Below are 22,421 nucleotides of genomic sequence, written 5' to 3'. Positions count from 1 at the left end.
CTGAGCCTGGAGACAGAAGGTTGCAAGACAGCTCCACAGAAGGCTGTGGGAAGGGGCAGGGCTGTAGGTTTTGTCTGCCAGGGAAGGAGAGAAGGGTGAAACTGGTAGCCCAGGGATGCTCACATCCTTGTCCCTGTCAGGTTTTCACTCTGCCCTGTGCATCCCTCCTGCAGGGACAGATGAAGTATGGGGGCTTCTTGGGCAGAGGGGCTCCTGGAGAGAGCAGTTGGGTCACAGTGATGCCTACTCTCTGCCAGAAGCTCTGAGTGCTGTGTTGGTTTGTCGAGTTGCCCACCACTGTGACACGAGGATGGCAGCTGGAGAGCCAGGATACATCCCTGCCTGTGGCTCTGTGCTCTGCCTGCTGCAGCCCAGCTCCCGTGCAGCTGCTGGCATGACACCGATCGGGGACCTGAGCCAGGGCAGCTGGAGGCAGCGGTGGCTGCGCCTGCTCCCTGTCCGCATCAACCCCTCCTGTCCCCAGTCCTTCACCCGGATCTGCTGCTGGCGAACAGGGAGAAGGGTCTGGAGAACTTCGGAGGAGCAACTGAAGGACGTTCAGCCTGGAGAACGAGAGGCTGAGGAGAGACCTCTGGAGCTCCCCTGGGGGGGAGGCTGTGGGACTGGCAGATGGGTGCCCAGCAGGCACAGGGCTTCTGCGCCGCTGCAGAGCGCAGCAGGACGTGGAGGTTCACAGGCGGTGTCCGCTGGCGTGCGGCGGTCGGTCCCGGGCTGAGGCAGGAGCAGGCTGGAGACAAAGGAGCGGGGCTGGGAAGCTGCCCTGAGAAGCGGGGCTGGCTCCGGCGCTGTCCCGCCTGTTCCAGGGAACATCCTGCGCTGAGCTCAGCGCCACGGCCGCGGCCAAGCCCCGCTGCGGGGCCGGGGCTGCACTTCCTGCTGCGGCCGTGCCAGGAGCAAGGAGAAGCAAAACAAGAGCTGCTTTCCGGGCAGGGCTTCCGCAGGGCGGCTCAGAGGACGAGGCTGGGGGTCAGGCACTCCTCTGCCTGCTGCAGCCGCTGCTAGAGCAATGGATGGGTCAGTGACGGGCAGTGGAAATAACCCCCCCGGCTACCCAGCTGCCCAGCTGTGTGGGATGGGAGAGCGTTTGTGTCCCTAAACCTGCCCCTCCATGGGTGCTGCAGGCCTTGCTGCCCTGCTGGGTGGGTGCCCAGGAGTGATGAGTCGGGCTGCAAGTCCCAGTGTGCCCACTCGGGCTCTGCACCTGCCCTGGCAGCGGCTGCTGCTGCCAGCAAAGCTGCAGCTGTGAGGCTCAAGGATCCTACTGCCCACTCTGCACCAAGAGCAGTGCCCGAGGCTGAGTGTACCCCGACTGTGGCACTGCCCAGAAGAGTCTCCTGCTCTGCGGGAAGAAGCCAATGCTGCCAAAGATGTTTCTGAAGGGAGAAGGGAGCAGAGGGCATGAGGGTGGCATGGGTGTGGCACAAGGGTGGCCAGCCCTGGCATGGTCTGTGGCAGGAACACAGCACTGTGTGTTGGGGATGACAACAGAGCAAAGGTGATAGAGCTGAGCTCCAGGCTGGGGAGCCCATACCAGCTGGGGAGCCTATGCCGGCTGGGGAGCCAGGTGGAGCAGGATCAGCTGGCAGGGCAAGAGTCCATCCCTGGTAGCCTTGAGTGCAGCAAGAGACTGTCACCAGAGCACTTCAGGCAGAAACTGCCTGCCTGGGCCACCCGAGCATTCAAGTGGGATCCAGCAGCCTGTAGGAGCTGCAGCCTGGCCATGGCCATACCTTTCCCTGCATGGCAGCAGCAATGTTCCCATCCCAGAGGTGCTCTATAGGGATCCTGGGTTGGGGCACGGCAGGACAGCAGCTACCCCCCCCCTAGCAGTGGAACTGAGCCACCATTTTGCTCTCACCCTGCACTTTGGCCTTGCTGCTTTGCAGCCCCTGGCCCACAGGCACTTTTGGAGGGTCCCAGCCCCTTGCAGCCTCCCCAGCCCCAGGCTCCTGCCACAGCAGCTGAAGGAAAAAAATAGCCCAGAGCGAGCCCAGCCAGCCCTGAGCCCCTCAGCTGCTGCTGAGCCTTGAGTGACACCCGGGCCAGGGTGGGAAAGGGTCTTCAGGTCGAGCCGAGCCGGGCCCCGCTGCGAGGCTGCGCAGGCGGGAGGTGCCTGGGCAAGAGCTGTGTGACGGCAGCGGGCAGGGCAGAGAGCAGCCGGTGCAGGTCTGAACGTGCACCTGGGTGCCAGCCGAGCCAGGGCCTCGCTTCTCCCGGACACCAGCGCTGGACGGCGCCCTGAGCTCCACCATCCTCCTGCCCTCACCCAGCTCTTTGCCATCCTCTTCAGGTCACCTGGCAGCTGAACCCTGGTGCCAGGGGCACAGTGGGGTCCGGGGGAGATGGGAGCTGCTCGCACGTGTCTGAACAAGATCGCCCCCGGGCAGAGTTGATGTGCAGGAGCTGGGCCAAAAGGAGACGCAGGGTCCTGGCAGCCCCGGCTCAGCGCTGACTCAGCGGCAGGGCTCCCTCCCCGGAGCCAGCGGCAGCGCAGGGAGCAGGGCAGCGGCAGCCTGGCACCTCGGCACGGTGGGTTTCCTTCCTTCTCTGGGGAGAAGTGGGGAGGGAGAGGGGTTAGAGGTGTGGGGCTGGGGAGCTGTTCTCTGGACAACACAGTGCAGGATTGGGCTGCTTGGGTCTGGTGGTCCTGGGGCTGTGGGTGTGATATGGGGTGTCCGTGCTGCTCTTCCCTGTCCCTTGTGCCAGGTAGGACCTGGCCTCGCCAGAGGGAGGTGCAGGGTGGCTTGGCCTGTTTACTGCAGACGTGACAACAGCCAGGAGCACGTGCCAGGAGGAAGGGCAGCAATGCCCTGGCATGAACTTGCTGCCAGGGACTAGGGGCAGCTGATGCCACAGATCCCCCCGAAGGCAAAGTTGGGAGCAGGAGTGGAGATGAGGCATGGGGCTTGTGCAGGAGGGTCCTGCCCACAGGGCAGAGGGCAGCAGTGCCAGCAGTGTCTGCAGCCTGATCCAGGGGCTCTGAAGGTGGCAGGAGAGCAGGAATATGCTGGATTTATAGACTGTCTCATGATACGTTTATGGCTGGGACGGGACAGCCATGGGTGCTGCCCAGCCCTGCCCTGGGCACCGTGACAAGCCCCTGCTCCACTTTCTGGTGCTGAGGATAGCAGCCGAACTTTGCTCTTTGAGGTGGGGCTCCCTCTGGCCCGCCGGCTGCCGAGCACCTTCACATCTACTTCACCTTCCTGCTTCCACAGGTGGTGAGACCAGCGGCAGCCTCAACCCCGCGGAGCAGCCTCTGCCCTGCCTGGCACGCCACCAGGTGTTTGCTTTGGTGCTGAGCCCCCCATGCCATGCCGCAGAGGCGGTGCTGAGCAGGTACGGTGACCCTGTGCCATCCCTGAAAGTGCCCCGCATTCAGCAGAAGGTGGGGGCCAAGCTGAGGGGACGCCTGAGCTTAGGGGGCCAGGAAGTGTCCCTGGTCCCTAAAGCATCACCCATCCTAACAGTTCCTTCTCCCCAGAGAACAGATCCTGCTGCCCGCTGGCACACCTGCAGGGAGCCAGGGAGGGAGGTGCCTCTCCCCATGGCAGCTGCCCCCTCCATGTAACGCCAGCCAAACTGGACACCACGGTCCAGCAAGAAGCCACCCCTGGCCAGTGCCCACCTGCCTACCACCTCCAGCCCAGCCCGGACTCACTCTTCATTGACCTGCCCCACACCAGCCCCACGTCCCACGGGTCGGCCACAGGCAGGTGCCGTGATGCTGTGACCATCACCGGTGGGTAGAGCTGGGCAGTGCTGATGGTTGGCCCTGGGGGCAGAGGTGAGGGGGGGTGAGAATCTGGGACAGCTTCGGTCTGGACTTTTGTCCTATGCTCTTCGCGTGGCTGGAGCTGAGCCACTGTCCCTGTGTCCTTGGTCCTACACCGACATCCTTTGTCCCACGTCAGCATCCCTTGGCCCGTGCCATCATCCCTGGCTTTGCTGCTCCTAGTGCCATCCGGTCAGGCAGTGCGTCGCCAGGAGATGGCAGCAGGACCCTGCCCGCAGGAAGCTGGGGGGCGAGGGGGAGCCAGAGAGAGCTGGGGCGGGGGTCCCTGTGTGCCACCTTGCAGGGAGACCTCCACACCCCACAGGTGTGGCTTTGGGGACAGCACCGTCTGGTGGCACCACCAAAAACCCTGAAGGGACACACTAGGTGTGAGGGGTGCAGGAAGCACTCCCAACCCCCAGCTCTGCCTGCATCCCGCTCCTCCCGGGTGCCCCCCACCCCCAGGTGACGCCGTGCCGCGCTGTCCCCAGAGCTGTGCAGCGGCGATGTGCCCGAGGTGGAGATCGTCAGCCTGCTGGCCGAGCAGCTGCCCCGCTACACGCTGCGTGCTGACACCGTCTTCGGCTACGACCACGACGACTGGCTGCGAGCCCGCCCTGGCCCCTCGGAGCCCGTGGGTCCCCTCACCCCCCAGCAGATCGAGGAGACCCTGCAGTACTTCCGTGAGTGTCTCGTCCCGTACCAGGGGGCTGGCGGGGGCGGCGGGGTGCCGGCAGCGCTGTCCGGGCCGGCTCGGAGCCACGAGGGCAGCACCGGGGCTAATCGGCCCTAATGGGATCGGCGGGGCTGGATTTCCTCGCCTGGAACATCCCGGGCTAATTCTAGGAGCAGCTTCTGCTGAGCCGAGCCGGATGCTTGGAGAGAGCTCCTGTCACTTCCCGGGACCCTGGGACAGGCACCCCCAGTCCCTGTGTTGGGGTGATGGTCCCTGGTGGGGCAGTGAAGCCTGTTCCTGACATGGGGTTGGGGTTCAGTGTACAGAAGGGTTAGCTCTACTTCACTTCTGGCCCACGTGTGGTGGAGATGGGATTAGAGATGGGAGATGGATGTGGGGCAGCGGGAGACAGATGGGGCTGAGGGCCTGGCCCTACTGCTGGTCTCACTCCCACACCCCTGCCTGTGACAGGCTGGGCAGGGGACAAAGCCCTGCCTGTGCTTGCTGCCTCCTCTGCCCAGCTGTCACCTCCCAGCTCAGCATGCAGTGGGGTCCAGCCCCCCCAGGCTATCAGCACCTCTCTACCCTGCAGCCACAGTGTGAGGGGTTCAGTCCCAGACCCTATTTGTGTGCCACTGGGCCTGTCTGGCTCAGCAAGACCCTGGGCATCCCCACCCCACCCCGTGGGGACAGCAGTGTTCGGCCACAGCAGCTCCACGGGTCACGTCGCATGCCTCTGGAGCCACCTGCCTGTGGCGGCATGGAGGGGGCTGGCACTGCCTCACCCCTTCACCCAAACCCTTAAGCTGCCGTCAGAAATAGCCCCCCCTGTAATCTGCTTGTGCAGCAGTGCAGGGATCTGCCCGGGGGAGCAAATCCCCAGTGAGGGGATTAGGAAGAAGCAGCTCCTGCCTGTCTGTGGCAGGACCCACACTGGTGCCCTTGGGGTCCCTGCCCTCACACTGCTGTCCCTCGTGCAAGGAGAAGGAAGAGGCTGGATCGAGGGCACCTGGCTCTGACTCCAGCTCCAGGAGAGTCCCAGCAGTTACAGCAGGAGCTGAGCTGGGTCAAGGTCCTGCGGGTGGGCATCCTGCAGCCAAACACAGGCAGTGAGGGATGGTGGGGGACAGTTCCAGCCCCAGCCTTGATGGTTCTGTGCTAGGGCAGGCTCTGGGGGCAGGCAGTAGAGCATTGGCATTACCAGTTTTGTGCTCACCATGGTGTGGGGTCCTTGGCATTACCAGCGTCGTGCTCACCATGGTGTGGGGTCCTGGCAGCCCTGCTGCCCTCCTGCCCGCCAGGCCCGTGCTACGTGCCAGCCAGCTCCTCCATAATTCAGCACAGCATCATTTATTCAGCTCTCCTCCTTCACTGCTGCCTCTGCACAAGTGTGGCTGGGGGGACCTGGGTGTATGTGGGGCATGGTGGAGCCAGGTTCATCGCAGCCCCTGCTCAGAGTAGGGGGGAGATGACAGGGAGAGGTTGAAGTGGGATGGAAAAGCCCTTTTCTGGCTCAAGGACCCAACAGAACCCAGCACTGCACTGGGCACCCGTGGGTGCAGGGTTTGGGATGAGCTTTAAGTGATGGTGGGGACCCAGGGAGCAAGACTGGCCAGGCAAAGGGCTGTGCTGTGCCATAATCCCTGACCATAGGCTGGGATTAGGCCAAAGGACCCCAACCCCCTTTTTGTCCCTCCCGAAGGGCAGAAGCCAGGTCTGTGTGTGGCTCATGGGCTCAATCCTGTAAAGCTGCTGCTGGGGGACCAGCAACCCCTCAGTTAGCCCCATCCGTGGAGACCTCTGTGCCCAGACCCCTCTCTGTGCCCACAGCCTGGGGGGTGGGATACAGAGCCCAGCTACACCATTCCCCCAGGACGGAATGTCCTGAGCGGTCCCCAGGTTGCCCCAGCGATGAGCCTGGTCCTAGGGTGTCTGGAACATTCCTCCAGGATGCTCTGATGGGGACCACGTCTCCACGGTGCTCCGGGGAGCCGTGCAGCTGCAGCGAGTGGGCAGCCTTCGCCCCCCCCCACCCTCAGTCCCACCGCCTCCGCCCCCGCCCGGTCCCGCCCCCAGCCCCCGGTCCCGGCCCCGGTGGGACGCGCCCGGGCAGGTGCTGGCAGACCGGGCGACCCTATAAATAGGGGCGGGAGCGATCGGCTGGGCTGGGCGTAGCAAGCACGACTCGGTGCGGCTCCGGTGGGCTCGCTACGATGGAGATCTGGAGCAGCCCTGCCGCTTATGATGAGCTGAACGGGAACGCGGAGCGGGGCGGCGGCGCCGACCCCATCGCCCGGGAGCTGGAGGAAGGTGAGGGCGGCCCGATCCTGCTTGGTGCTGGACCGGGAAACGCGACTGCGGAGGGTCGGGGTGCGCAGAGACGGGCTGGAACGGAGCGGGTTGGGGGGAGCCGGAGTCTGTCCCACGCAGTACCCGCAGCCTCCCCCCTGGCCCATTCTGGACCAGCCTTAGCCCCTACCTGCAGTGCACCATCCCAGGGGAGCTGCTCCTTGGCTCTCTTGGGGACCCTCAAGGTCACCCTGACCCCAGGGAGGCTTGTCCCTGCTGAGTGGTGGTGGGGAGCAGCAGGAGGGGGTGGAAGACCCCCCCTCATATTGCCTCCTACGTCTGCACGTACCCATGGGGCTGGTGAGCTGCCCCCCCTCCCCCCCTAGAAATCTGTCCTCTCACCCCCCGTGTCGGATCTGGCCGTTGTGGGGGGGAGGTTGTTTACATGTTTGCCAGTGCCGCAGCCCCCAGTGTCTCCCGGGCCTGCCTCGCTCCAGCCGTAACGGTGCTCATGCTCTAATTATTTCCAATTAACAGCTCAAGGGGCTGACAAGGTCCAGTTGGGAACCCCTGCAGGGAGCAGGTCCTGTTGAGGCATAGGGAGCAGCTTGGGGCTGGGCTTGGACCCTCTGCCCTCGGACGTGCCCATTGGGCTACGTGCCTGTTGGGTGCAGGTCCAGGACCCAGGGCAGAAGGGACTGGATGGGGTTTAGGGTGGTGAGTGGGGGCATCACCATGACAACCCTCCCCCCATTACACAACCCCAGCTGGGCACTAATGGGATTTGTGTGGCTGAGCCTTTCCCATTAACCCACTTTGTCTGCCCGGCGTGAGCACAGCTGGGGGGCACAGGTCAAGACTCTGAGCCAGCAGAGCTCTGCCAGGGGAAACTGAGGCAGCCACCCGTGGGGCAGCTGAACGTTGGGCAGGGGCACTGGGAGCAGCTGTGTAGTGCAGGCAGGGCTGGGGGTGAGGGCAGGGCATGGGGCTTCACGATCGCTGCGTGGCTTCTGTGCTGCCATCTGGGTGCTTGCCCAGTGCTGTCTGGCAGCTTCTGCAGTTGGCAGGATGGGTGCTGGGGGGACAGACATCCCCGTCCTCGGGCCACCTCTCTCTGCCACAGACCCAGATAGCGGCGGGGAGGAGGCAGGGCCGGTGCCCAGCCCGATGCGCAGCGTTGAGTGGCGTTGGCGTTGGTAGCTGCCTGTTACTGAGGCAACCTGCCCGCAGCGAGCTCTGCCCTGCTGCGCTGAGCGTGGGTCGCTGCTGCAGCTGGAGGGGCATCGGGGCGGGTGCAGGGAGCAGCATTCGGGGAGGATGCGCTGGGCTCTGCCTTGGCCGGTGTCTCCGGGCAGAAACTAGGGCAAGGCTGGCGTCTTGGGGGGGGGGGGGGGGGGGGGGGGGATCTGGAGGAGGGGGCTGGGGACAGATTGGAGGGGACGCCGCCTGCGTGCCCGGCGCAGCATGGTGCCACCCACCGCTATTTACACTGGAGCTCCAGTCTGCTTCCTGCTGGAGATGTCACCTCCCATCCCATCTCTGCTGCCTGACTTGCCCCATCCCTCCTTCCTATCTGTGCCCTGTGCTGGGACTGGTACCACGTCTAGGCTGGGTTGGTTAGAGCAGCGAGGGGAGGACCTCCACATCTTTTGTGCTGCCCCAAGGTGTGGGCAGAGTCAGAGGTGAGGTGGGAGCACCCAGTTTCCTGTGCTGCTGTTGTGGCTGTCAGCATCCCGGCCCTGCACCACAGCTGGTGCTGCCAAGCAGATCAAAAGTCCTTTTTGGTGACCAGAGTGCAGCAGCTTTGTGCCACCCACAGCAATCACATTCCTTCTGCCATGCAGCTCTGGGGAATGTTGAAGAGAAGCAGTGATAAGGGATAAGAGACTGAGAGGGGAGAGTGCAGAGCCCCCCACGCTGGTGCCTCTGCAGTGTGGGGATGACCCTTCACCTTTCCCCTCCCCCAGTTCTCTGTGCTGAGCGTGTGGTCAGGATCACCAAGACCTACCATGACATCGATGCTGTCACCAACCTGCTGGATGAGGTATGCTGGTGCCCTCTGCACATGTGAGCCCGAGCTGCTGCAAGGGCTGGACTAGGGGCCAGTGGGACCCTGGTGATGCAGCAGTGGGTGAGGGCTGGGGCAGGTAGGGACAGAGCAGGGGACTGTCCCCAGCTGAGGCAGACCTGCCCCTTACAGAAGGAGCGAGACCTGGAGCTGGCAGCACGCATTGGGCAGTCCCTGCTGAAGCAGAATCGGAGTCTGACCGAGCGCAACGAGCTCCTGGAGGAGCAGCTGGAGCTGGCCAAGGAGGAGGTAATGGCCCCTGGGTTACAGAGTCCTAGCCTTGCCCCCTTGCATCCCTGGCTCAGGGGCTGTGGGTGTCTGTGGTGCCCCTTGGCTGTGCCCTGATGCCCCTTCTCCCAGATCGCGCAGCTGCGCCATGAGGTCTCCATGCGGGACGACCTGCTGCACTTCTACACCACCACGACGGAGGAGAACGAGCCCACCTCCACCACCTCCACCCCGTGAGTGGGGGTCCCTCCTTCCTGGGAGCTGGGGGGATTGGGCAGGGGACAAGCCCCATCCTGCCCACACTGGTACCTGGACATGGTACCCCAGCCCCTGCTCAGCACCCTCCCTGCTGTCCCCAGGCTGCCTCGGCAGGAGTCGTCGCTGTCCTTGCAGCAGTACTTCCAGTATGACACCTTGCAGCAGAAGCTCAAGTGCTTGGAGGAGGAGAATCAGAAGCTTCGCATGGAGGTGAGCAGAGCTGACTGGCAGGACACCCCCCACGTGGCCCACTTCTGCCTTGCTTGCTGCCAGGAGGCCTGAGCTGCCCCCCTGGGAGGTTGGAGTGCCTGCCAATGTGCTCAGTCCCCCAACACTCTCCTCTAGGCCACCAGCATCGCAACCAAGACCTCTCAGTACGAGGACCAGGAGCAGCAGCTGATGATTGACTGTGTGGAGCAGTTCTGTACGTGGGGCTGGGGTGGTGGTGGGGTGACTGCAGGGGCTGGGGTACCATGTCCTGGCACTGACTGACTTTGCCTTCCCTCAGCTGAAGCAAGCCAGCAGGTGGTTTACCTGTCCGACGAGCTGGCACGCAAGGCAGAGGACATGGGGCGGCAGCAGGAGGAGATCAGCCAGCTCCTGGCGCAGGTTGTGGAGCTGCAACAGAAGTGCCGTGCGGTGAGTGTGCCCTGCCCGTGCCAGGGAGTCGTGGGGTGTGGGGCACAGCCCCCTGACCTGCCCGCTCCTGCCCGCAGTACGGCTCGGAGGTGGAGGAGCTCCAGCAGCACCTGGCCGTGGCGAAGGAGGTGCAGCAGCAGCTCCGGATGGAGGTGAGCCCAGGGCGGGCCTGGCCATGGGTGCCACTGTGTGTGTGTGTGGGGGGGGGGTCCTGGCCTGCTGCTGGGGGCCGTACCCGAGCTGTGCCTGTGCCCGCAGCTGCGGGACCTGCAGGAGAAGTATGCGGAGTGCGGTGGAATGCTGCAGGAGGCCCGGGAGGAGGTCAAGAGCCTGCGCAGCCGCAGCCTGCCCAACAGCACCGTCAGCCGCTACGGCTCGCCCAGCATCCTGCCCGTGGTGAGCAGCGGTGGGCAGTGCCGGGGTGGGGGTGGGGGGGCTCTGCTCTTCCCTCTGCTGACACTGAGTCTCCCTGCACCTCCAGGACTCGCTGGCGGCTGAAATCAAGGGCATGATGAGGAAGAGGGCAGACAGCTCCTCCTCAGACTACAAGTGAGTGCCGGCGTCGGTGTCTTGTGCTGGGCGTCGAGAGGAGCCCGGGGGCTGGCTCGAGGGCCCACCCCTGCCTGCTTCCTGCCCGCAGGAGCTACAGGAAAGTCTTCGAGACCGTGAAAGCTGTGAACCAGGCGGCCAAAGCCAGGTCCTGCTCTCAGTCTCCCCAGGGCACGCTGAGCTCCAAGCAGCTGTCAGCAGCTCCCTCCGAAGGCGCCAGCACCCCCCAGACCACCTGCTCCGGCTCGGAGGGCGCCCAGTGAGTGCTGCGGGAGGGGCTGCGGCCGGGTGGGACAGAGCCGCGCAGGAGCTCTTGGTGAGGTGTTGGTCACCTCGGGGCGAACCGATGGGGCAGGAGGGTGCAGGTGTGGCTGGAGCCTGCTGCTGGCTGGGGTCTGTCTCGGCATGCGAGGGTCTGCTGCAGGACCATGGCCCCAGCACCCTAACGCTGCGATGTTGGCAGGGGCGAGGGGGACAGAGAGCAGCCCCGGGCGGCCCCCGGCAGGCAGGACCTGGAGGCGGCGGTGCAGCGGCTGTCGGTGCGGCAGCAGAGCCATGCCGAGGAGCACGGCCCCGGCTCCTTCTTCGAGGCCGAGCGGGAGCGCAAACTCTGGCGGCTGGGGGACGGGGACGGGGAGGGCTCCAGCGGCGTCCTCACCCCCAGCGACAGCGTCGTCTCCACCGGCACCAACTACTCAGCGGGCTCGGAGCTCACCACCGGCTCCGGCTTCTCCCTCGGCTCCCTCACCTACCTGCCTGACAAGCTGCAGATCGTGAAGCCCCTGGAAGGTGAGGGCTGGAGGGGGCTGCCTGGTGGACAGAGCCGGAGGTGCCAGGAGGGTACCGTGGCACCATCTGAGTCCCTCTGGCTGTGTCTCCCTGCTCAGGCTCTGTGACACTCCACCACTGGCAGCAGCTGGCACAGCCCAACCTGGGTGGGATCCTGGTGCCCCGTCCTGGGGTGCTCACCAAAGACTTCAGGCAATTGGACATTGACCTGGAGGAGGTCTACAGCCTCAATGACCTGGAGGAGGACGATGTGGAGGCCAGCTCCTTCCAGCTGCTGCCTACCTCAACACCTGCCAAAGCCAAGGAGCGCCCCGGGGGTGAGCGCGGGGGGAGGGGACGGAGGGGACATGCCCCTCAGGACGCCTCTGCCTTCCTGCCCCGGCTGCCCCTCGCACCCTCCTGTGCTCTCTCCTCTTGCAGCAGCTTGTCCCTGCCACCCATCCACCCCCGTGGGAATGCTTCATCTGCAGCAGTGCAGAGGCTGTTCTGCAGCCCTCACCCCCTTGATGCTGTGCCCCCACTGCAGCCCAGGCCTGTGCAAGGGGCAGCTCTGGGAGAAGCATCAGCTTCTGTCTCTGCTTGTGCTTGCAGCCCCCTCCTCTGAGCAAGCCCCAGATCCAAATGCTGCTGGAGATGTGCCCCTTGCACTCAGCTTTCTGCTGGGGGGGGGGCAGCTAACAGCCTAGCTTTGGCTCTCCTGCCTGCCCAGGGCCCTACTCTCTGCCTGTGTCATGCTCCCCCCTCCCCATTAACCCAGTGTCTCCTGTCCCTTCCAGTGTTCCTCTCTGTTAACAACCTTCCCCAGACCCTGTCTACCTACACCTTCACTACCTGCCACATCCTCCACCCTACCTCTGAGATCACCATGGTGACACCCAGGTAAGGTGTGTGGCCCTCCCCACTGCCTGCACCACTACCCCAGCCCCTCCAGCCCCCCCCAACCCTCCTCACCTGAGAACTGCATCGGACTCTTGAGATGTCCCCAAAATTGTTCCCGGGATTGTGCATCCCCCTGGGAGGCTGGGACCAGTCCCTGCCTTCTGCAGCACCCTGAGGGGGTGAGAAGCTTGCCTGGGGTGGGGGTAAGGTTGGGGCCATCTTGGAAGGCAACAGATTCCAGGGGACAGCAGCACTTGGTCCTGGCAGCAGCACGGATGTGACTTTTTCCTTCTCCCTGGGCTTTTGTGCATCAGCCAGGACCTGACCCTGGCTGCCAGGACCCCTTAATTAACAAGCAACTGCTGCTACCCCTAATGAGCCCCTCGGAGGCTGTGGAGGGTTGGTGTGAGCTGGAGTTCACTGTGCACTGTTAGACAAAACCCTGCATGTCTGCAAAAGCTTCTGCAGCAGCAGCTACTTCCTGCCTGCCTGCAAGCTGTGGGGGGCATGGCTGCACCTCCCCCACCACCCCCCAGCACCATGCCATGAGTTTTGGAGCAGGCAGTTGAGGGTCTCCTGTGCCTTGAGGCTCGTTAGGTGAATGTGTAGGAAGGAGGAACGGGGACCTGCTCTGCCTGAGGACCAGCCCCTGCAGCTGAAACCCCTCTCTGCTCTCTCCCTCCAGTCTGTCTAACGCCGCCGTGCCTTCTTGTGGGCCCTTTGCGGGGCTGAGCCTTGGCAGCCTCTCACCAGAGTCGTCTTCCCCCGTGCTGGCACCTGGCCCCGGACCCCCCATCACCCCCATGGGACTCATCAGGCTTCTGCTGCTGCGGGACATCACCGCCTCGGTGCCAGGGACTGAGTCATGGTGGGCTCCCCTGCTCCCCCCCCAGCACTCCCAGCATGCTGACACCCAGCCCTTCCCTGAGCCCGGGGGGCAAGATCCACCCCCACCCAGGAGCAGCATCTTCAGCTTGAACCTGGTGGAGAAGCTGCGGCGCCTGGGGCTGGACAAGGTGGTGGCCAGAGGGGAGGCGTCCTACAGCCGGGGGCAGCGCAGGGCAGCACCGACCTGATAGGGCTGCAGAGGACACAAGCTCGGGATGAGACACAACCTCTTCATTGCCCGGCCACGGGGAAATGAAGACGGGCCAGGCCTTCAGCCTCGGCTCCCGATGGGGCCCCAGGACCTGACCGCATCCTCAACGTGCAAGGACACAACCCTGGAGTGCCACAGGCACCCAGCGTGCTGCTCAATGTGCAGGGACCAGCGTGGGGTGACAGCCGGGGCTCCAGGGAACCAGCTGGGGGCTGCTGCTCCTCGGCTGTGGACCCCTCCCAGGAGCCGTCTGCTGGCAATAAAAACTGTTCCTGCTTCTGCTGAGCCTGGCTGAAGAGCAGCTTGGCCCTTCAGGGCGTTGCAGGCTGCTGCAGCAATAGGTGGTGCTGAGGCCAGGGGAGGGGACAGACACCAGGATGAGCCCTCCCCTGCCCCAGGCTGGAGCCCTGCGAGGGCATCTGGGCTGTTTTTAGAAGGGATGATGGCTTTAGACTCTTTCCTTCCCACTTAATAGCAGTAGTAGCAGCACCTGTGGCTCGGAGCACGTCTGCAGGGGGTGCTCCTTGGGGTGCAGATGTTGCTCCTGGGCTGTCCCACTCCCCCCAGGCCATGCCCTGTCTCCTGTCAAATAAATGTGAAGTCACAAAGCAGCTCCTGTGCCATGTCTGCCTCTGCTCGCTGGGTTGGGCACTGCTGAGTCTTTGCCCTGCACTCCATGGTGGGGCTGGGGGCAAATCCCACCTGCCTGCTTCCCCCCCTGCCCCAGCAAAGAGCGAGCAGCAGCAGCCGTAGTGCCCAAGCTTTATTGCAGGAGGAGCCATGCCCCGAGCGTGCTGCCTGCCAGCCCAGAGCCTACGCAGCATCCCCGGAGTCCTCCGCGCTGCGGCGGCCGAAGTCCATCCAGGCAGGGTAGTAGTGGTCGTACAGGGCCTCTGTCCTCTCGTCCCCGTAGCCCTTGTGGTCACCCAGCTCTGGCGGGACAAGGGCAGAAGGTCAGCGCTGCCCCGGGCTGGGGGCTGGCACAGGCTGTGCCCTATGGAGCCCCCCGAGGCCGCCCACCCGGCGCCTCTCGGTACCTGTGAAGATGTGGGGCTGGAATCGATGCTTCTGCGACAGGACCTGGGACCAGTCGCGTCGGACCAGGCTGGGGGGGGGCTGGCGAGGGTCCCCCGCTGCAGCTGGTGCCTCAGCCGCGGGCCGGCACAGGCAAGTGGTTGCCAGCAGGGCAAGGAGGAGGCCGAAGCACATCTTCATCTTCATGGCTGCAGAGAGTGAGTGGGGAAGGGAGTGGAGGGGCTGTGGGCACCCAACCTGGGACACACAGCCTGTGCCAGCCAGCAGTGACCCGCGTGGGCAGCAGGGTGATTGTCCCCAGGGCATGGCCACTCCTCAGGTCCTCACTGTCCCACCCACGGGCTCTTCTCCAGCCCTCTCTCCTGGCTGGTCCCCAAGTCCCCTGGAACCAAGCTGAGTGGGATCTGCAGGGACCATCCAGTCCAGCTGCAGGACTGCCTAAAACTAACCCTAGGACTAAGGGCATTGCCCAGCTGCTCCTTGAGCTCGAGGAAGGTGCTGGTCCCCTGGGCACTGCCAGTCCCCAAGTCCCCTCCATCCCTCCTGTCTGCTCCCCAGATCTTCTCCATCCCTCTCTCCCTGCAGCCCCACGGGGACTCACCTGCAGGCTCCGGGGCTCGGCGGGTGCTGGGTGGCTCAGTCCTGGGCATCCCCAGTCTGCTCCTGCTTTTAAAGGCAGTGCTGTGGGTGCCACACCCCGGGGGCGGCTCCGCAGCCACCCGCAGCAGGTGGAGGTTTGTGCATGGACATGTGGGCATACGTGGGCACACAGACAGCTGGAGCCCCGGTGGGGCAGTTGGCTCTGCCTGCAGTTGTCTTGTTTGCACCCCCTCTGCTCAAGGTACACACAGAGCTCACTGAAAGCACACAGCTGTGCGTCTGTGCAGGTCTTACAGCCTGGGCTGCACCCAAAGCAGCGTGGACAGAGATGGGGAGAAGAGATCCTGCCCCTCTGCTCTGCTTTGCTGAGACCTCAACTGCACTGCTGTACCCAGAAAGGACAGGGACCTGATGGAGCAGGTCCAGAGGAGGCCACCAAGATGGTCAGGGGGCTGGAGCAGCTCTGCTGTGAGGACAGGATGGGAAAGTTGGAGGTGTTCAGCCTGGAAAAGGGAAGGCTCCAGGGGGACCTTAGAGCAGCCTGCCAGTGCCTGATGTGGGATACAAGAAGGCTGCAGAGGGACTGTTTGAGGCCCCAACCCCAGAGATATTCAAGTTCAGGCTGGACAAGGCTCTGAGCAACCTGCTCTAGTGGAGATGCCTCTGCTGAGTGCTGGGGGGGTGGTGTTTGAACTGGGTGACCTTTGGCAGGCTCTTCCAGCCCAGCCCTTTCTCTGGCTCTCCAGCTGTGGTTCATCTCTGGATATGGCCTCAGCTACCTGAGCTTTACTCTTTTTCTCCAGAACTTTCAGTGCTCACCTCTGCAGCCTGCCCAGGTCCCTCTGGATGGATCCCTGCCCTCCAGCCTGGCTGCTGCACCACACAGCTTGGTGTGGGCAGCAAACCTGCTGAGGTTGCACTCAGAGCCTCTGTCCACGGCACCCACAAAGATGTTGAACAAGACTGGTCCCAGGGATGATCCCTGAGGGATTCCACTTGTCCCTGGCCTGCACTTGGCCATGGAGTCATTGACAGCCACTCTTTGGGTGCAGCCATCAAGCCAGTTCTGTATCCATCCAGTGGTCCACTCCTCAAACCCATGTGTCACTAGCTTGGAGAGCAGGATGTGGTGCGGGACAGTGTCAGAGGCCTTGCTCAGCTCCAGGCAAATGACATCAGTTGCTGTGCCCCCAGTACCCCCATCTGTCCCCACCAGCCTTTCCCTGCAGTATTGACAGGTCCTCGTGCCCATGTTTACCCTCTGCTATTTGCAGAGAACATTTGGCTTCCTCCTTCAATAACACCCATCAGTGATGTGGCACAGCTGGGCACATGCTGCTGCCAGCCTGTGCCCATCCATGTTCACACAAGAGGTGTCAATGCTCCTCAAACATCTCCAAAACTAATGGGCTTTGGATGGGTCCCTCTTGTACCCTGTGGCCATTGATCCATTGCTCCATGGAGCAATTCTCACAAGGAACAAACAAATTGTTCTGCAATTTTTGCCTTTTAATGGCTCAATCAGGGCCAAATGAGCCGACAGGGTGATGGGGGACACCATGGGGACACTTCCTTCAGCCTTGGGCTCGGCCACTCCTTGACGCAGGTTTGCAGCCTGCTCCCTTCTGGGGCAGGGTGGGCTGAGGGAAGTTGGGAAAGGCCAAGCCTGGAGCATCCCTGGGCTGTGTGCTGCTGGGTCTGGAGCTCCAGGCCGACACTGGCAGGGCTGGAGGTCACCAGTGTCCTCAGTGCACCCAGGAAGGGCTGGAGGTGCTCAGAGTTCTGGAAGCTGCTTTGCATAATTGCAGCAATTTGGTTTTCCAAGAGCAAAGTCTCCCAGGATGGCAGCAAACGGAGCACTGTGGCCTGAGGAAAGAGGTGGAAAAGCAGGATGGCTGCAGGAGGGAGCAAACGACCCTGTTGAGAGAGCTGCCAGCAGCAGCTGCCCCAGCAGCTCCCACTGAGAGCCTGCAAAGCACAGCTGAGGCCCTGCAGAGGGGAACTCCTGACAGGTCCTGGTGCATTCCGAGTTGCTCTCCTGCAGAAGGCATTTGCCAGCCCCCATGGGCAGAGCTGCTCTCAACTGGGACGTTTCATCTCAGGCAACTTTGCTCTTGCTTGTTGAGGGGCTCAGAAAGAGCCTCTCAGCTCAGCCTGGGGCAGAACCTGCATCCCATTGGTGTCTGTAGAAACAGAGGTGCTGTAATGGGCCCACAAGACCCTGACCCAGAGTTATAACTGCAGGCAAGGAGTGACTCAGCACCACCCACTGACCAGCTGCTCAGGCAGCAGCACTCAGGGAGCTCCCCAGAACCGCCCAGAGCCCTGGGGTGTCCACGTCCCACCAGGCTCCCACAGCACCAACTGCTGCCACTGCTCACAAGGGCCCTCGGGCTCCAGAAAGCAATCAACTGCACCAAGCCAATGCTTTTGGAAACCATCTTTATTTAAATAAGACTTTAAATACATTACAGAAAACATTAAAAATGAAACCAGAACTTTGTTACTTCACAGGGCATCGGGCAGCAGCTGCCAGTCACACACACAGGCTGGGGCTCTACCTACTGACACTGCTTACACCAGTCCAGAGCTCTCCCTTGTCACAAGTTTAAATCAAGGCCACGGTTCTTCCCCTGGTGCCAGCCTGGTGTCTCGGGGCTCACAAGGTACCAGTGCCTGCCAGGCCTCACCTGGGGACAGCCAACCTCGAGGTCACTCTTCGGACACTGCTCTCACTCAAAAACAAGCTTCCCCACATCCCTCTGGCACCAGCAGCCAGCGCTACCCAGCGCAGAGGCATCATCTCTGCCCTGGTAGCGTGGGGTGGGCAGGGCAGCAGGGACCGTCCACCGGAGCGGGGAGAGCAGCTGCACCCAGGAGCAGTCTCTGCACTGGCAGGCTGAGTCCCTTGGCTTAGCTGAGAACATCTGGGTACTTTTGGCTTCAGGCTGGAGCATGCCCACCGCCCGAGTTAGCTCTGTGAAATGAGGGACAGCAAGACCAGACAGCATGGGGCTCGTGTCAGTTTATTACATCACTGAATTACACCAGTCCAGAGCCAGCAGTGGACCCAGGATTGTTACATTACACAAACCAGCTGGTTTTAAACTTATGACAAGGGACAGGTGGGAATTTCATGGTAAGGAAATCTTCTTGCATAAAGCTTCAGTGACCCACAGGCACTTAAAACCCATGGACTTTCAGCTGGTCGTCTTTAGCCAGTCCAATCTGCAAGGAAGAAAAAGACTCCTCAGAGCGCATCGCAGCCCAGGCCCCCGCACACCTCCATAGATGCTGTCCCATTTCTGCTCCCCTTTCAAGTGCAGGGTGGGGATCAGGCCGCAAGGGCAAAGCCTCAACCAAGAAGTTCAAGAGCAGAGCTTCTTCCCTCTGCCTGCTCCTCTACCCCAGGATTTATTAACATGAAGCCTTCTGTTCAGCTTAGCTCACACACACGGCAGACTGCAGGTCTCCTACCTCTACGAGGAACTGGCATATGTTCTTGCGCTGGTCACCTTGCAACTGAATCACTTCTCCATACTCGGGGTGCTCAATCACAGTACCATTGCAGGCAAATTTCTGTGATGGAGAGAAAAGCCTCCTCAGCACCACCCCAACACTGTCGCAAACACCCCCTGCTACCCTTGCTTCCACCGCCCACACAGGCAGGTGCAGTGGCTCAGCTGGGTAGGCTCCGTGGTGCCCACAGGCAGGATCTAGAGCCCAGCTCCTCAGTCAGCCCCGGTGCGTGTCCCACTCCAGCACTCACCTTTTTGAAGGCCTTTACCAGTTTCTTTTTATCGTAATCATCCGCGATGCCCTGGACTGTGGTGAGGGTCTTCCTGCCGTTCCGCTGCTGGATCCTTATATGGATGTAGTCCTCAGTGCCGGCAGGGAGCAGGTCATCACCCTTACTTGCATCAGCAAAGGGGTCTGCGGAAAGCGCCCTTCAGGCCTTGCCCGCCGTGCCGCCCATTGGCCAGCCCACCCGCCCGTCACGCACAGAGCCCGCCCCCCTCAGCCCCACCCCCTCCGCTCGCGGCTGACGCAACAGGCCCCGGGAATAGCAACTGCGCCACGGGGCGGGGCCAGGGCGGGGCGGGGCGCTCAGGCCGCTCCCCCCCCCCGCGGCCCCGGCCCGGCCCCGCCGCCGCCGCCGTCGCACAAAGGGCCTCACCGAAGGGTTGGAGGTTCTGGATAGCGGACATACGATACGCTTCCCTTCCCTCGGCGGAGGCGGCGGCGGCGGAGCGGTGTCGGAGGCGGCGGCGGGGTGGCGGCGGCGGCGGGAGCGGCTCTCGGCGGAGGGATGCTCTCGCGGCGGCGGCTCCAGACGCTGTCAGGGGGGCGGGACTGGCGCCGACCGCTTATATACGGCCCCCTGTGACGCCAGCACGCACGGGAAGCGAGGGCGGCGATTGGCTGCTGAGCGGGGACGTCACGACGCAGGGGCGAGCGCGGCCGCACCCGGCTGGCGCGAGAGGCAGCGGGCGCATGCGCGGGGGCGGCCCGGGGCGGGGGGGGCTGGTGTCGCGCGGGGCGGCGCCTGCGCAGTGCAGCCGCAGCCGGCGGGGGCTGGGCCGCGCCGTGCCCGCGCCTCGGGGGGCCCTGCGGGGCCGCGCCCGCCCCCGGCTCCGCGCCCGCCCCCGGCTCCGCGCCCCCGCTCCTCTCTCGCTGCCCCTGCGGTCTCGCCCGCAGCCTCTTTCCCCTTCAGCGGTTCGCTGGGCCCGGCCGCGGGCTGGCCGCGCTGCGGGGCCCGGTCCCCCGCGGTGTGTAACACAAGCCGGATGCAGGGCGGGATGCACGGGAAGAACGAGGCGCTGGCGGAGGCACGACCTTTGGGTGGGACGGGACCCCCGGTGCAGTGGTGCCGAGACAACCATGCTGCCAGGCCTGCGCTGTGCCCTCGCCAACCCTGCAAGCCACAGCCCGGCTTTGTCCGCCCGCGGTGAGCGGCTGCAGGCCCCCCCGGATGGACGCGGGGTTGGGAACCGGCAGCAGCGAGGTGCGGTTTGGTCAGCCACATCCCCACGGCATTCGTGTCCGTGTGGCGTGGGCGCCGAAAGCTGCAAGGAGGCTGAACAGAGCTGTCCCTGTGGCCCGCGGGGCGCTGGAGGTGCCTGCTGCCCCGGCCCTGATCCCACGGACAGTGCCCAGGCTTCTGTGTCTGCTCACAGCCCACTTCCCAGCAGTGCCCCACGCTGTCAGCCTGGGGTGGCACCTCTGCAGTGTGCCCCCATGTGGCCCTCAGCCCTCCTGAACCCAGCACTGCCCCATTTACCCGCTCTCTGCCCCCCAGCTGCTCCACCGTGGGCGCTTTGGGGTTGCTTTCTCTGCAAGCTGCAGGCTGAGAAGACTCAGAGGCAGGCTGGGAGCTTGCCCATGGGTGCACATTTGTCACTCATCCGTCACCGTGATGGCAGCCACGCTGGAAGCAAGTACAGAGCCATATGCAGGCAGAAATGAGGCTTCTGTGCTCCTTTCCCAGGGCTGCTTGGCAGGGAGATGCTCTGAGGACAAAATGTTCTTGAGAGAGGGCCTGGGGGCTCTTCGATGCCAAGGTGAAGTGCTGAAGGTAGCACCCAGCAAAGGAAGATTTTCCTTTCAGACCTGTGAAATAAATGGCCTCTGACTTGCTGCATTTCAGCTCTGACAGACCTTGGCAGGCTTCAGCCCTCCCTGGGGGGTCAGCTCAGTCCCTTTGCTCTGTTCTGGATGGCTGCTGCCAGTGTGGCTGGCACTGGCCATGCTTCAACCCCAGGTGTGTTTAATCCTGCTTCCAGGTCCTAATTTAGGAGCCGGGAGCCTGGGTCTTGGTGTTCAGTCTGGGCTGCTAAAAAAGGCAATTTGTGGCTTTCCTGGTGCCTGCTGTGGAGCTAAACCTCCCTCACAAGCTGATGAGAGCCTCCCAGCCCAGCACAGCACTGGGGGCTGCTGGCAGGTGAACATCATCACCCCCAGCTCAGGGTTACAAGTGCTTACAATACACAGCCCCCAGATACAAGAAAGCAGCAAATCTCCTGCACAGTTAATAGGGTTAAGAGCTGTGTGGACCCTGCCCGAGCCTCAGCTGTCCTCTGGGAGCTGGGCAGAGCAGGAATGGCAGTACCAGGGAGGTGTGGTCCTGCTGAGTGGCATCTGTTGGGCTGTGAATCCTTTATCCCAGAGTTCATCGTCCCTCTGCAGCTCTCCTGTGGCTGCAGCTCTTGATGTGTAGGTGTCTGGGCCCTGCTTTGGGAGACATCTCTGCCATGCTCTAATTTTGACTTGACTGGCACCTGGGGGTGCTGCCATCTGCGGGGCCTGGCAGCTGCTGCATGGGTTGGGGGTTGTTGCACGGGTTGGAGGTTGCTTCATTCTTGGGGCTTTTAGTTCAGGTAAAGGCAAATTGTTTGTCATGCCCTAGGTGGAAGGAGTCATTGGGGTCGCTGTGTTTCAGTGTCTCTGCTGTTCCTGAAGCCTCTGCCACTCGTGTGTGCCTGTCTGTGGCAGAGCAGCTGGGCAACTGCCTTCAGCGCTCACCAGAATGTGAATTTGCACCATGACTGTCAGCAGCAAGCAGATGGCTTCCCTCTCTCTCTCTCTCTCTCTCCCTCTCCTCACTTCTGATCACATTTTGCTTCTCTCCCAGAACAGGAACCATCTTTAGTGCTGCGTGGTGAGGTCTGTGGGCAGCAGAGTAGCAGCCAGAGATTGACACCCTGGCATTCAGCTGGAGGCAGTTCAAAGCCCTCGCTGCAGCAGGGGAACTGCTCGTCCTGTTCGATGCTAAGCACTTGAGCAGAGTCCTTGGTACCTCCTGTCTCACGGCTGCTATTGTGCAGACTGGGCACAAGGCTGTGCCAGGGTGCACAGGACGCCCTGGGGAGTCAATCTCTCAGTGTGGCTGCAGGTTCCCAGTGTCCATAGGATGCATCCCAGTTGGGCCACTGGGCTCCCCAAACCTTTGGTGGGTGAATGTGTGTCAGACATCAGAGCTGAGCCCATTGCTGGTGAGGGTCTGGGCGCTATCAGGGACACAGTATCACAGAATAGTTCGGGTTGGAAGACACTTTAGAAGTCATCCACTTCCAACCCCCCTGCCATAGGCAGGACACCTCCCGCTAGACCAGGCTGCTCAAGGCTTCATCCAGCCTGGCCCGAGACCCTCCAGGGAGGGGATATCCACGGCGCGGTAGCACCGAGCTTTTGTCCTTCAGAGCAGGATTCAGAGCAGGCGCCTGCAGTCTCGGCTGGCTTCAGCTGTGCGCCGGAGCTGAGCCCCCTGCACCCTTCTCACCCCTCTCCATCTTCGGGTGCTCGGTCCCGAGCTGCTCCGCTGGTGCTGTTCCTGCGCTGCCCACCAGGTGGCGCTGCCGACCGCCCCGGAGCAGCCTCCCCTGCTGCGGGCAGCGCCGAGCTGCTGCGGTGCCTGGCGCGGAGCCGCCTCCCTCCGCCCGCCCCGGGCTGAACGGGGCTCTGCGCACAGGACAGCTCCGGATCGCGGGGCCGTGGAAACGTCTGCTGAACTGGCAGG

General features: G+C 63.1%; 3 protein-coding genes across 4 annotated transcripts; 1 reads left to right on the top strand and 2 right to left on the bottom strand.

Annotated features, from left to right (window-relative positions):
* Positions 1–6,571: 6,571 nt before the first annotated feature.
* Positions 6,572–13,881, top strand: HAP1 (huntingtin associated protein 1). Of its 2 annotated transcripts, XM_064174291.1 has the most exons (15): positions 6,574–6,782; positions 8,729–8,805; positions 8,962–9,078; positions 9,190–9,290; positions 9,417–9,525; positions 9,661–9,739; positions 9,824–9,954; positions 10,032–10,106; positions 10,213–10,350; positions 10,436–10,503; positions 10,595–10,762; positions 10,967–11,292; positions 11,391–11,609; positions 12,069–12,171; positions 12,857–13,881. In XM_064174291.1, the coding sequence occupies exons 1-15, from the start codon at positions 6,686–6,688 to the stop codon at positions 13,245–13,247; spliced, it is 2,199 nt and encodes a 732-aa protein (XP_064030361.1). In that variant the 5' UTR covers positions 6,574–6,685; the 3' UTR covers positions 13,248–13,881. The 2 variants fall into 2 exon arrangements, with proteins under 2 accessions (XP_064030362.1, XP_064030361.1); XM_064174292.1 differs by lacking the exon at positions 12,069–12,171 and having other exon boundaries at positions 6,572–6,782; positions 12,857–13,102.
* Positions 13,882–13,908: 27 nt separating this feature from the next.
* On the bottom strand, positions 13,909–14,936 carry LOC135191802 (gastrin/cholecystokinin-like peptide). Its single transcript, XM_064174401.1, has 3 exons — positions 14,907–14,936; positions 14,308–14,493; positions 13,909–14,202 (listed from the first exon to the last, which is right to left on the bottom strand). Exons 2-3 carry the CDS (start codon positions 14,489–14,491, stop codon positions 14,084–14,086), a joined length of 303 nt encoding a protein of 100 aa, XP_064030471.1. The 5' UTR covers positions 14,492–14,493; positions 14,907–14,936; the 3' UTR covers positions 13,909–14,083.
* Positions 14,937–17,915: 2,979 nt separating this feature from the next.
* Positions 17,916–19,258, bottom strand: EIF1 (eukaryotic translation initiation factor 1). The gene is made up of 4 exons (XM_064174400.1): positions 19,083–19,258; positions 18,675–18,838; positions 18,383–18,484; positions 17,916–18,133 (listed from the first exon to the last, which is right to left on the bottom strand). Exons 1-4 carry the CDS (start codon positions 19,111–19,113, stop codon positions 18,089–18,091), a joined length of 342 nt encoding a protein of 113 aa, XP_064030470.1. The 5' UTR covers positions 19,114–19,258; the 3' UTR covers positions 17,916–18,088.
* Between the last annotated feature and the right edge of the window lie 3,163 nt (positions 19,259–22,421).

This window comes from Pogoniulus pusillus, chromosome 40, assembly GCF_015220805.1.
Source record: "Pogoniulus pusillus isolate bPogPus1 chromosome 40, bPogPus1.pri, whole genome shotgun sequence".
Taxonomy (NCBI): Eukaryota; Metazoa; Chordata; class Aves; order Piciformes; family Lybiidae; genus Pogoniulus; species Pogoniulus pusillus.
This window is presented reverse-complemented; position numbering and strand designations above follow the sequence as displayed.

Bases quoted from the DNA above. Each gene is read 5' to 3' on its own strand.
- LOC135191802 (XM_064174401.1), bottom strand. From the start codon at position 14,491: ATGAAGATGAAGATGTGCTTCGGCCTCCTCCTTGCCCTGCTGGCAACC. The intron at 14,203-14,307 runs GTACCGAGAGGC...TTGTCCCGCCAG, and splicing joins CCAGCCCCACATCTTCACAG to AGCTGGGTGACCACAAGGGC.
- EIF1 (XM_064174400.1), bottom strand. From the start codon at position 19,113: ATGTCCGCTATCCAGAACCTCCAACCCTTCG. The intron at 18,839-19,082 runs GTGAGGCCCTTT...CGCTTTCCGCAG, and splicing joins CCAGAACCTCCAACCCTTCG to ACCCCTTTGCTGATGCAAGT. The intron at 18,485-18,674 runs GTGAGTGCTGGA...TCTCCATCACAG, and splicing joins TGGTAAAGGCCTTCAAAAAG to AAATTTGCCTGCAATGGTAC.
- HAP1 (XM_064174291.1), top strand. From the start codon at position 6,686: ATGGAGATCTGGAGCAGCCCTGCCGCTTATGATGAGCTGAACGGGAAC. The intron at 10,763-10,966 runs GTGAGTGCTGCG...CGATGTTGGCAG, and splicing joins TCCGGCTCGGAGGGCGCCCA to GGGCGAGGGGGACAGAGAGC. The intron at 11,610-12,068 runs GTGAGCGCGGGG...TGTCCCTTCCAG, and splicing joins AGCCAAGGAGCGCCCCGGGG to TGTTCCTCTCTGTTAACAAC.